At 36.6% G+C, this 12,745-nt stretch overlaps 1 protein-coding gene across 2 annotated transcripts in view; it reads left to right on the forward strand.

Annotated features, from left to right (window-relative positions):
• Positions 1-12,745, forward strand: part of Chd1 (chromodomain helicase DNA binding protein 1) — a 69,599-nt gene that overhangs the window by 52,128 nt on the left and 4,726 nt on the right. Inside the window, exons 28-33 of one of the 2 annotated variants that reach the window (XM_055615965.1) lie at positions 284-406; positions 1,181-1,309; positions 1,821-1,961; positions 5,491-5,669; positions 11,869-11,965; positions 12,622-12,679. In XM_055615965.1, coding sequence (XP_055471940.1) covers positions 284-406; positions 1,181-1,309; positions 1,821-1,961; positions 5,491-5,669; positions 11,869-11,965; positions 12,622-12,679 — 727 coding nt within the window. The remainder of the gene's footprint in view (positions 1-283; positions 407-1,180; positions 1,310-1,820; positions 1,962-5,490; positions 5,670-11,868; positions 11,966-12,621; positions 12,680-12,745) is intronic. The other variant, XM_055615966.1, reaches the window with a different exon arrangement.

Genomic DNA, 12,745 nt, shown 5'->3' on the forward strand with positions numbered 1-12,745 from the left:
AATAACAACAGCAACAAAAGAAGAATGACTTTGCTTCCAAGGAAATTAAATGTGTTTATGATGCGGTTTAAAGACTGTGTTTGTGGCTGTGCGCAGTTCTGTTGTCACTGCCCAGCTTGCTGCCCTCTCGTATCTGCTGCATATCTTATTCCTCCAACAATATAAGCAATATTAGAAGCTTTAATGTGTGAACTGTGTGCATATTTATTAAGTTGTATTTTTCACCAGTAAATTTTTCATGTTATTTATGAAAGACAGCCTGGAAAATGTGTTGCCCTTTCAGATTCTTCCAGATGATCCTGATAAAAAACCACAAGCCAAGCAGTTGCAGACACGTGCAGACTACCTCATCAAATTACTTAGCAGAGATCTTGCAAAAAAAGAGGCTCAGAGACTCTCTGGTGCAGTAAGTTAAAATGTGCATGTTCAGAAGCAGCTCACGCTTCTAGAGTTAGTTGACCGAGGTAGATAGCTGTACTTAATGTAGGAACTTCATTGTTTCTTAGCTTAGAACTTGATTGTGACAGTAGAGAGAGGCCAGGCCTATACATTTTATTATTTGAAGTATTACAGTTTAATGCACAGAGTTAAGGGTCAGAGACTTTATGAGATACTTCAAAAAAGATACTTTAAAAAAACTTTGTAAAAATTTATTTTTATTGTATGTCTTTGACTATTTTTCTTGCATGTATGTCTGTGTACCATGGTGCCCATTGAATCTAGACAAGGACACCAGATCCCTAGAACTAGACATAATATGTGGTTGTAAGCCACCGTGTGCTAAGAGTAGCCAATGCTCTTAGCCACTAAGCTATCTCTACAGGCCCCAGAGTGACAATTCCTCACTCTTCAATCTTTCCAGTCCTTTACAGTTTGCCTGTAACCATGGTGTCAACAACTATCTGTATGGTATTGAAAAGATTTCTATCACTATGTTGGTAGCACTGAATTTAGTTGCAGGTGATATAATCTGAGTCTCTTTGAAGGAATAATTGCAGTGGTTAATACTTTTGACATTATTGGATTTGATGTATAAAGTTGTGTTTTCCTCTATTGAGTCTAAACTTGCAGCTCATTACCAATAGACTTGGAATATATGAGTCTGAATTGCAGATTAGTATTTTACTGTTTTTAAAACAGGAAATCAGTGCATTGATTAAATACAAATAATTGCTTTTAGGGAGGTTCAAAGAGGAGAAAAACAAGAACTAAAAAGAATAAAGGAATGAAGTCCATAAAAGTAAAAGAAGAAATAAAGAGTGACTCATCTCCCCTACCTTCAGAGAAGTCTGATGAAGATGATGACAAAGTACGTATACTTTTGGAGCACCAGCTGTTAGTGTAGGAAGAGAAGTTGAACTTAAGAAATGGAATTTTTCTGTGGTTTGTGTGTGTGTGGCTTATAATGTAGACTTATTTACAGATCATAACTATGTAATAAATACATATATGAGACACAGATCAAAGATCCATCCTTTCAAACCCTAGTTTCAGTGACTGAGTTTTTCAGAAGTTTATGTGGGCATATAGTTGAGGAGAGGAATTGGTTTGAGCACTTTTTTAATGGCTTACTTAAAAGATAGTGGCTAACTTTACAAGATAAAGGAGACATAGTCTTTAGTACAGTAGAAAAGAAACCTTTTTTTAAAAACCTAACAGTAGTAAGAGTGAGTCAAGAGAGATCTCCAAATGAAGCTTGAAAAAATGAAATACATGAATATTCACTGAAAACAAGTACGTGTAGAAGAAAATGAGTAATTGTTCTGAAAGCTAATCATGTTGCCTTTATGGGTGGGCTTTTGTTTTGTCCTCTTTTCCAGATGAATGAATCCAAGCCTGAAAGTAAAGACCGATCCAAAAAGTCTGTGGTGTCCGACGCTCCTGTTCACATCACTGCAGGGGGAGAGCCAGTTCCCATAGCTGAGGAGTCTGAAGAGCTGGACCAGAGGACGTTCAGTATTGTAAGCACCAGAACTTTTGCTTAGAGTGAAGTAGAGGAGGGTAAAAAAACTCAGTCAACTATTATATTTAGGATTTTAAACTTTTCAGTTCCTGATCCAGTAATTAAAGTATTTGAGTGCTAATGTGCAAAGGTTGTTTTTACTAAATTCAACCATCAGTGAAGACTTAAAAGTCCACTTACAGAGGAAATTGAGATAAAGTAACAGAGAGGCAGGCCTAGTGATACAACAAGAAGGTGAGAAACTTCCTAAGTTTAACCTAAGAATAGAAAATGTGTTGTTACAGGCTGCAAATGAAAGAGATAGTATGAGTGTACAAATAATTTCACTGTGTATGGATCCGTACCTCGACCCTGTGACTCCTCATTAGAGTTTCCGAAAACTTGGATATTGTACTAGTTGGAACCATGAACTTGTTTTGGAACCATGAGCTTGTTTTAGTTGCTTGTTGTTAGACTTGAATTTAGTCTTAATCAGTTTTGCCACTGTAAACCAAATGCAGCACTTGCAAGGGACATTTTCACCTCAGAAACTAGTCTCCAGCTCTGGCTTTCGTCCTTCTTTTCTTTTGTTCTTAGATTTTCTGGTTCTGAGATGTGCTGTAATATAGGTTCAATCATTGTTTTCATTGCTCTTTTAAATATAATGGTTCTTACTAGTTTTTGTTACTTCCATTTATGCAGCTTATGTGCTGTGTCTGTTTGGGTTTATGACCTCTGGGATTCCTATTGTTCTTTTCGATGACCTCTATGTCGTGACCTAGTTCTTAGTCTAACCTCCTTGTCTGTCTGTCTTTTCTGTCTGTCAAGTCTATGTATCTATCTATCCATCTATCTTCTTTCATTTATTCTGCCTTTCAGAGTGGTGAAGGTGATATGTTCTACTTTGAGAAAATATTAACTGCTTCACTTGAAGTTCTTCCCCTATTGCATGTACTTCTATTGAGTAAAGGGAGGTTATACTTCTAACTTGTTTTCTCTCCTCACATGTCCTCTTTAGCCTTGTGATTTTCATGTAATGTTAAAAGAGAAAGTTTCCTACTATGCCCAGTGCATGCATTCCTTTATTGTACACCTTAGAGAATAAGAACAGAGTAACTTTAAGCGTGTATTCTTGAGCCAGACATTCTGAGCTTCAGTGTATTATAGAGACTTCATCCCTCAGTCACAGCTGCCTATGCTCTGTATTTCCTCGGAGGCTGTTACTGCTTTTTGGTTTTCCCTATCCTAAACCATACGCTGTCCATAGCAGCACCCATGGCAGTTACACCGATTAGGAGGGTGATGTCACACTGTGTCACTTGCTTCCATACATTGAGCTCTCAAAGTTCTTTCCGTCTCTGTCAGTATTTCCTCTCAGACTTGTAAAAGGCTTAGTGTCTGGTTAGTTCTCATCATCTGCCACTTCTCTTACATGGTTCCAGATGTGTTATCATTTGTTCTGGCTTCAAACTGTCAAAACAAACTCTTTAAATATTGTTACAAACATCAGTTTTCCCTAAGATTCTAGTTAGATAGAAGGTTCCCTGTTCCATGTTTTTTCTTTTTTCTTGATCTTAGTTGTAATAGATTATTGATTCTATAAAGAAACTTTTGCTTCTCTATTTTCTGGGTTTATTATAATCTTCCATACATTCTCTCTTTTTTATTTATTGTTTATGTGTGTGTGCAGTGTGTCAGTGCAGACACCTGCAGCAGGGTATATTCACCTGAAAGCCAGAGTTGAGTTTTTGAGACTTGGTTCTGCTCTAGGTTCTGGGAATCAAATTCAGGTCACCAGGCTTGATCAACAAGTGCCCAGTGACCCACTGTACTAGTCCACTTGGGTTTTTGAGGCATGGTCTTCCTTATTGCTCATGTTGACCTAGAGCTCATCTTTCTGTCTTAGCCTGTGAAGTGCTGCAATTAAAGTTTTGAATCAACATACCTGGCTTACAAAATTTTCAGCAATATAAACTGTCAAACCAAGACTTGGCAAAGGACAACTATGAATAAAGCTACAAATGATTTGAAATGAAAGGTTGCCTCACACAGCCCCAGACCTCCCTTTTTTCCAGTGTTAGGCTTTTATTTTTTTTTATTTTGTTTATCTATTTATTCATTTATTCATTCATTCATTCATTCATTCATTCATTCATTCATTTATTTATTTATTAAGAAAGTATGTCATGTAGCTCAAGATAGTCTCAAATAGAGCCTAAGAAGACCCATTCATTCATTCATTCATTCATTCATTCATTCATTTATTTATTTATTTATTGGGAAAGTATGTCATGTAGCTCAAGATAGTCTCAAATAGAGCCTAAGAAGACCTAGAACTTCTGATCCTCCTATCTCTGCCTCCTGAGTTCTCAGAGTATAAGCACAGACCACCACTACTGTACTGCAGATCAAGGGCAGTCCCTCACGCACTCTACTAACTGAGCTCTGTACCAGCTGAGAGTCCTCTGGGGCGGGGGGGGGGGGCTCTGTGTGGATCATGTACACCACTCTGGCCTTGGACAGTTATGTAGCTCAGGATGGCTGTCAACCCCTTACTCTCCTGCCTTTTCTCTTGCAGGACTGTAATTAATGGTGTCACAACATTCAGTTGAAAAAAAGATAATTCCTAGATTTGATATTAAATTATTCTGGATAAAGAATGGAGAACTTTCTACCAACTTAGATAAATGGACAGTGAAACAGTGAATTACTCACAAATCTGCAACTAAATAAACAATTCATCATGGCCTTTTAGAGCAGGAATATAAAGACTTTTTTTTAAATCAACTAGCATTGGATTAATTAAATATATCATCTGATACTGATTTATCTATATCATATATTCATAGAACTAATAAACCAATTTCTTTATAAACGTAAATTTGTTTTTAACCATCATTTTATAAATTTATCTAAAGCTCTTGGCTTTTTAATATGACTTCAGTAAAGCTGAGTTAGAGAATTTGAATGCTGTTTTATAATTGTATAAGGTATTTACTAAGAAAAGTGGTTTCTGCTGATCCGTCACTCCCTATTCTCCAATCTTCCAGAAAAGTAGCAGAAGCCATTTTTAGCCACAGTGCTCTGCCCTAAAGGTTTTAAAGAGTATGTGATTTGTACAAGTTGCTTAATTCACTTAAATCTTTTTTTTTTTTTTTTTTTTTTGCTTGTTTGTTTTTAATTGTTGTTTTGCTAGCTTGCTAGTGAGTTCATTATCTAGAGCTCTTCTCTAACACTTTATGTCTATTGTAATGCATGCAGCCTGGAATGTACTGGTGTTACGCTTCTAATCATTAATTACTTCATTAATGTTGAAGACTACTTAGAATGGTTACTTTTAATACCACAAAAGCTGATGTCAAGTGATAATGGAAAGCATTCTTTGCCTGAAGAAAAGCCAAAGGAAAAAATCCTGATGTGTATAATGTGTGAGGTGATGTGTAGTTACCTATTTTGAAACGAGGCCATGCATTGTTCATTCATGTACATATCATGAAAGACAGAATTTACCTTGACTTTTTAATACATGTATTTCTGTAACTTTCAAGTGTAAAGAAAGAATGAGACCAGTGAAAGCAGCTTTGAAACAACTTGATCGGCCCGAGAAAGGCCTTTCGGAGCGAGAACAGCTGGAACATACTAGACAGTGTTTAATCAAGATTGGAGACCATATCACAGAATGTTTGAAGGAATATTCCAATCCTGAGCAAATTAAGCAGTGGAGAAAGTAAGTGGGCACCTTTGCGGAGATGCTGAATTCATAATTTTTTTAATTCATAATTTTAAATGTAACTGTTTCTTGATTTATTTTTATATTTCCAAACTTGAGTTGAAAAACAATGCATAGAGAAGTAAACTGTGAATGGTTTTTATTTTTATTTATGTCTCTGTGTGTACAGTTAGCTATGAAAGCCAGAAGAGGGTTTTCTATACCTTGAGCTGGAATTGCAGGCAGTTGTGAGCCACTTGATAAGGGGTACTGGGAACTGAACCCAGCTCTTCTAGAAGAGCAGCATGTGTTCTGAACTTTTGAGCTGTCTCTCCAGCACCTAGTTTCAGTTTTTTTTGTTTGTTTTTACATTTTTTGTTCATGTGTATTTAATTATGTTTCATAAATTGGAAATGACATTTCTGCTTTTAGAAAGTAGTATAAGGTAATTTTACTAAAATTCAGATTACATTCTACTTTAAAATCTATTTACAGTCACAAAACTAATTTAGTTGTTAATATTTTATGCTACAAACTCACTTATTAACAGTGCAAACTTCAAACCTACTTTTCTTCTTAGGATTAGTAGAAACGTTACTTTTATAAGGCTGATCAGTTGTACGTTTTACATGGCAGCTACTTTAATGATTATCAGATGCAGATGTGTTCAGTTACCTAGACAAGTTAGGAAGAGAGAAAGCAGGCCAGCACCTGTGAGTGATTCTGGCCAGTTAACTTAGTGGCTTCTTTATGATCTATACTCAGTTCGGCTGCCCACAAGCCATAGCCCATGTCGTTTGTACAGGAGCGACAGTGCTTGAAGGTTTAAAGCGTCCTGTTAGCCCATGTCTTCTCACATTTGTAAAAGGAAGCCAGAAAGTTTAAAATAAAGCGTTTGTGTTCAAATAAAAGTTGAGCCACCATATTCAGAGAAACAAGCTGTGTGTGGACAGAGATAATAGCCAGAAATCACACACCGGAAGGCTTGGAATGATCATGGGAATTGCCATGAAACTCTTCAATGTCCACATTGGTTTACTTGGTCCTTTGTAACAGTAACTCCGCTCATTTTTCAACTGTTGGTATGCTGTATTTTATAAGCAATGAGAAACAATCTTGAAGTTCTGTATTCATAATGTCTGCCTTAAGTGTGCACTGCTGATGGAGTAGGTGGAGAGCAGTCCTCCTTTCTACAGGGCATAGTTTCAAGATAGCCCTCTCTCCATGGATGCCTGATACTACAAGTGTACTATTTCCCTGTATACGCATTCCTGTAACAACCTTTAGTTTATAAATTGAACTCAGTAAATGATGAATTTTCCTCCTCTTTCTTACTTCCACCCCTTCCTATTTATTTATTTTTCTCTCTTGTGATGATGTTTTTCTCTGTAGCCAAGGCTGACTTTAACTCACTGTGTAACTCGATCTGATTTCAAACTTCCGGTCTTACTCCTCTACCCTCGCATGTTTGGGATCCTGATGTGCATCACCACACCTGGCTCTCTTTCTTTTTTTTTTTTAGAGCCTCTACCACACACTATGGCTGTAACTTACAGGCTGAGTTTTGAGGTATTGACAACAAAACTAGCTTTTTTTTTTTTTTAAAAAACAGTTCCACAGAAATACATGTTCTTCTTACTGCAACTCCATCATTTTTATTGTCTGATTTTTGTTGTTGTTGTTAAATTAGAAACTTTATCTTCCACATAAAGGAAGTGACTTAACAGTGTCTCCTTGGCATTTACAAATTATCGACATCATGACTCTTACTTTGGGGGTCATTAAAATAAGGTTACCTGAATGTAAACATAGTCAATTTGATATTCAGGACAGCTGTAAAGTAACCAGCACACAGGTAGTACATGCAGCATAGGTGTGCTGGAAGAAGATGGATGAACGTTTCGGGTGGACTGACAGAGTGGTGTTTGGGATGTTGGAGGGTATGGTTTCGGCAGTGATGTTGCGACATGAAATTTAAAAAATGTAGAGGCTGTTTATTTCTGGACTTTACAATGTAGTATTTTCATACTCTTGGCAACTAAAAGTGCAGAAAGAGAAATTATAGGTTCTGTGAAGCACTGCTGTTTTCAAGTTTAATGTTTTTCCTCATTATAAATAAAATTAGCCCTTCCTAAGTTTATTTTTATTTTTATTTTTTTCATCAATTTATGGTAGTCCCAAAGCCATGGAACCATGGGCTAGTAAAACAGTGATGATCAAAAATGTGTATTAGGCTTTTGTGAGAAGATAGCCAAATTTTCCATCTTTCTGAAGATCTGAAGTTTATTTTGCTCTCACTGATTTTCAGATGTGTTTTAGACTGTTGTTGCCCTTGATAAAAATTAGGAAAATATGGGCAACCACATGGAGGCTTATAACCATCTGTAATGAAATCTGCTGCCCTCTTCTTGCTTACAGACATAACTTGCAGGTAGAATACTGTATACATAATAAAAATAAATAAATAAATAGATAGATTGATAAATAAATAAATAAATCTTTTAAAAATTAGAAAAATAAAGACAGTGCGGTAAATTATTATTAAAGCTAATTTAGCTATTTTAGAGAGTCCTATTATTTTTTCACTTTTCTTAGCGTACAGATTTGAAAGTTTGGCAATGCTTGAAAATAATGCCTTTTGGCAAGAATGTATTATTACCTTTTGAGGAGGAGCCTAAGGGCTACTTTTAATCATATAGTTGCCAGTTTTTTAAGTTTTGTAATTAGTATTTAGCTCTTCAGGTCTTCAGAGAGACATGCCTACTTTCCTGCTTTGTAGATAGTAACATCTTGCTGAGATTTCTTAATGAGTAATATATGTAGACGTTGTTTCAGATTTTGTTACAGGAAAAGAGAAATAGTGTGTTTGGAAGAAAAGACACTAGTAGCAGGAAAATTTGCTTTTCAGGATGTTGGGTAATTTTCTTTCTAAAAGTTATGCTGTGATCTTTTTTTGCCCATATTGGAAAAACCTACTTTAGGTTTTTTGTTTTGTTTTGTTTTTATTTTTTTCCTCTTTGTAGTTCTTTTTGGTTTTTTGAGACAGGGTTTCTGTTTTACCCCTGGCTGTACTGAAATCACTTTGTGGACCAGGCTGGCTTTGAACTCACAGAGATCGGCCTGCCTCTGCGCCTCTGCTGCCTGAATGCTGAGATTAAAGGTGCGCACCACCACCATCTGGCCAGTTTTTTTTTTTTTTAATTGAAAAAAAAAATTTTATACCATATGCTCTGATTATTCTTTTTCTCTCCCCCAACTTTTCCCAGATTCTCAACTCCACAGCTTTTCTTTCTCTCCATCTTTAAGAAAATGAACACAAACAAGCAAAATCCCCAAAAACCATTAAAAAAATGGAAACCAAAATATAAAAACAAAAGCCCGGTAGGACAAAAAGTGCTCAAAAACAGCAATGTGAGACAAATGTCTCTAAAGATATCATTAAGTTCATTTTTTATTGGCCGACTATTGCTGGGCATTGGCACTGATAACACCCAGTGAGGGTTCACTGCAGAGATGGTCCCTTTGCAGGTGGGTTTCGGGTGCCATTGTCTGCTTCCCCTCTTGGCACTAGGACTCCATCTGGCCTGGGCCTGCAGGCCCTATCCAGTGAGCTGCCACAGTGTCCGAGTTCACATGTGCCTCAGCCCTGTCGGGTCTGGAGAAAACGGCTCCCTTTGAATTACCCATCACTTTAGCTCTTAGGATCTTCCTGTCTCGTCTGCGTAGATCCCCTTGCCTTGAGGGAAGGGGTTTGATGAAGACAATCCCATTTAAGACTGAGTGTTCTGGGGTCTCTCACTCTCTGAACATTGTCTGGCTGTGGGTCTCTGTATCAGTTCCCCCCTGCTGCAGGAGAAAGCCTCTTTGATGATGGCTGATCCATGGGAATAGCAGAATGTTGCTAGCAGTTATTTTATTACTATGTTCCTTTAGCAGAACAATAGTAATTAGTTCTCTAATGAGCCTGTAGCCTGTCCAGTCTGAGGTTCTTGGCTCCCATGGCAGTGTCAGGCCTGGACTCCATCTAATGTGGAGGACCTTAAATCCAGTCAGAAAGGAGGTGGTCATTACCACGATGTTTGTACCGCTAGTGCTTCAGCATCTCTTGTAGGCAGGTCCCTCGGAAGGGCTTGTAGCTGTATTGATGATTCCCTTCCTTCTGTGGTAGCGTGCAGAAAACGACTGCCTAGTTAGATCAGTAGGGCTGAGGGCTCTCAGCACCAGCTGGACTTCTCCATAGTCGATGACATGTGTAGGTGCTGTCTTCAGTAACAGTGTCTTCATGCTCCTTTGTTGAGAGTGGGCAGTAGCCTGAGATGTTTGAGAGTTTCCATGGGGTTTTACTTGGAGGTATCAGATGTTTAGTTATAATATTGTCTCTCCTATAATATGGTAATTCCATTTAAATTACTTTCCTATATGAAATCTTCTTTTCACATGGACCCTTAAATGGCCCTTAGTGTTAGTTGTCCCTCCCCATATCTCTTAATCTTCCCCAATTTAATCCTTGCTCCCTTATTTATAAAATAATAGAATACGGAAGAAAAGAAAGGATGGCTTACATTTAGACTTATCACTGGGCATGAGGTCCTGGGTCATGCTAGCATTGTTGAAAAGAACAACAAAAACACAAGGAAGAAAAGCAGACAATACAATAAAACACTGGCTTCTTGATCCCTCAACAACAGTTCCTAGAGTTTACAGAGAGAGAAAGTGAAGACTGAACTTACAGCTGATAGCAGATGTTTGAGCCTGAATTATAGATCCAGTGATGACCAAAAGGATAGAACATTTCTTTTTTGTTTTCTATTGTATGTCTTTTATACTGTATACAACATCACCTTATAAGAGATCTGAAGTTAGGGCTGGGACAGAGCTTCTGGCATAAGGAGATTGTATGCCAAACGTGAGGACTTGAGTTTGGAATCAGAACCCCCAGGAAAGCCAGGTGGACATGACAGCCCTCTCACTGGAGAGCCCAATGAACATGCATTGTGGAAGTAAGAAGTCTCAAGAGCTGGCTTAGCTAGGTGAGGTGAGACCTCATTATGTAATGTATAATATGATTGAGGAAGACTCACAACTTGAATGTACATGTGCTACTGTATACACATGTACCCATATACATGTGAACAGAAGACACACTGCGCACAAGCACGCAAAAATATCTGAAGTAATACTGATATTTTACCAGCAATCAGTCTTTTGTAAGAAAGCACCTTAGACTTGAATTCTTTGAATAAGGTGCTTATTTCTAGGTTTCTGGGAGTACTGATGATAGCCCAGACTCTCAGCTCAGGAGTTTTGCCCAGGATGAGAAGTTATTCAAGTGACATATAATCAGGACTAGAACTTTCATTTCTAGCTACTTTTCTAAAGCGAAATGTATTTTATAGAATAATTTAATTATTAACAAAACGACGATTTATTAACACCCTACGTCTTATTGTTGTAACTGTAGAATATGTGTATGTTAAAGCTAGTCTATAAATTAATTTAAAAGGTAGGTGAATTTTGTGTTTCTGTAAATTTTGGTGCCATTCAATTTGTTATTTCAACCAAGTTTGCTTTCAAATCATATTTTAAGGCAATAACCTAACAGGTTTTATTTTTGAAAGTATATATGATAACTTGGAACTGTATTTAATATGTATAATACGACTATGCATGTATATATGATGAAATAGCCACTATATTAATGTGTGCCTTTGGGTGGGAAAAGACCTAGGCACTGGCTGTGCTGTGGTGGCCCTGTGCATATTCTTGTGGCCATTACATTACCATTAAAAATGATAATTCTTGTAATGTGTTATTTAGGACCATTCTTTATAAACTGTTATTCACTACTGTTTTTCTTCTTACTCAGCTATTAGCATATGTAATCTTATACACATAATCTGTATTACAGAATGAGTTTGATCGCTTGCTTAGTTTTACGTATCTTTGGTGCATTTCACATTATCAAACATAAGATTTCATTCCAAGACTAAAATGAAGGAATTTGAAAGAGAAATAAAACCACTTATGTGTTTGGAGACTTGAATGTGCATGAAATTTTGAAAAGGAAATATGAAGTTTAATATCACTGGTTTCAGTAATTTACTTCTTTAGTATTGATTTTGTTCTATAGAGAGCTGTGACTAGTGTTGGAAGAAGATCTGTGGTAAAGAAAAGTATTTATTACCAGATTAATTTGCCATTTTTTTTTTCCTTCTAGAAACCTGTGGATTTTTGTATCTAAATTTACTGAGTTTGATGCAAGAAAATTGCATAAATTATATAAGCATGCTATTAAAAAACGACAGGAATCTCAGGTAATTAGTATATAATATTTTATTCTTTAAGTTATATATTATTATATATAATATTTTATTCTTAAGTTATATTATTAAGGCCGTAGACAATCTTTATTATCCAATGATAAATGGAGAATTCAGTTACCAAATGCAGAAGTAATGAATAAATTAAGCCAAATACCGTTGGAGTACTATGCCTGGTACAAACAAGACTCAAAGCATAAGCTTAAATTAATGGGTAAGAAAGCAAGATATATTATTGGTTTTTGTGAGATAGTAATTATGAAAGGAACATGGTATTATATGAAAGACAAATAGCCTGACATTATCTTAAATAACCACAACAAAAAAGAGCATAAAAATCTCAGCTACAATGAGAAGAAGCATTCCCTATTTGTGTCATTGTCAACAACAGTGTATAAATTTAATCTAGCCAGGAGAAAATTTCAGATGAACTGCATTGGAAGGATTCTCAGTAAAATACTGAATAATCACTGAATCAGTTGTTAAAAGTATGTAGGAAATTACTTTGCTTAAAGAGACCTGTACATTTTATATTTATGTGTGTATGGTATTTGAAAACCTCAACATTAAGATTTTTTTAAGGATGTTTAACCTAACCCCTACACACACTAGGCTACTGGAATGTGTCTAATATGTGCATTTTATTTCAGCAGAACAGTGATCAGAATAGCAACGTTACTACTGCTCCTCATATAATTAGGAATCCAGGTAAGGATTTTCTCTCCTCTCCTCTCCCCTCCCCTCCCCTCCCCTCCCCTCCCCTCCCCTCTCCTC

The sequence above is a fragment of the Psammomys obesus genome, unplaced genomic scaffold (genome assembly GCF_907164565.1).
Source record: "Psammomys obesus unplaced genomic scaffold, mPsaObe1.curated_primary_1811, whole genome shotgun sequence".
In the NCBI taxonomy this organism is placed as follows: domain Eukaryota; kingdom Metazoa; phylum Chordata; class Mammalia; order Rodentia; family Muridae; genus Psammomys; species Psammomys obesus.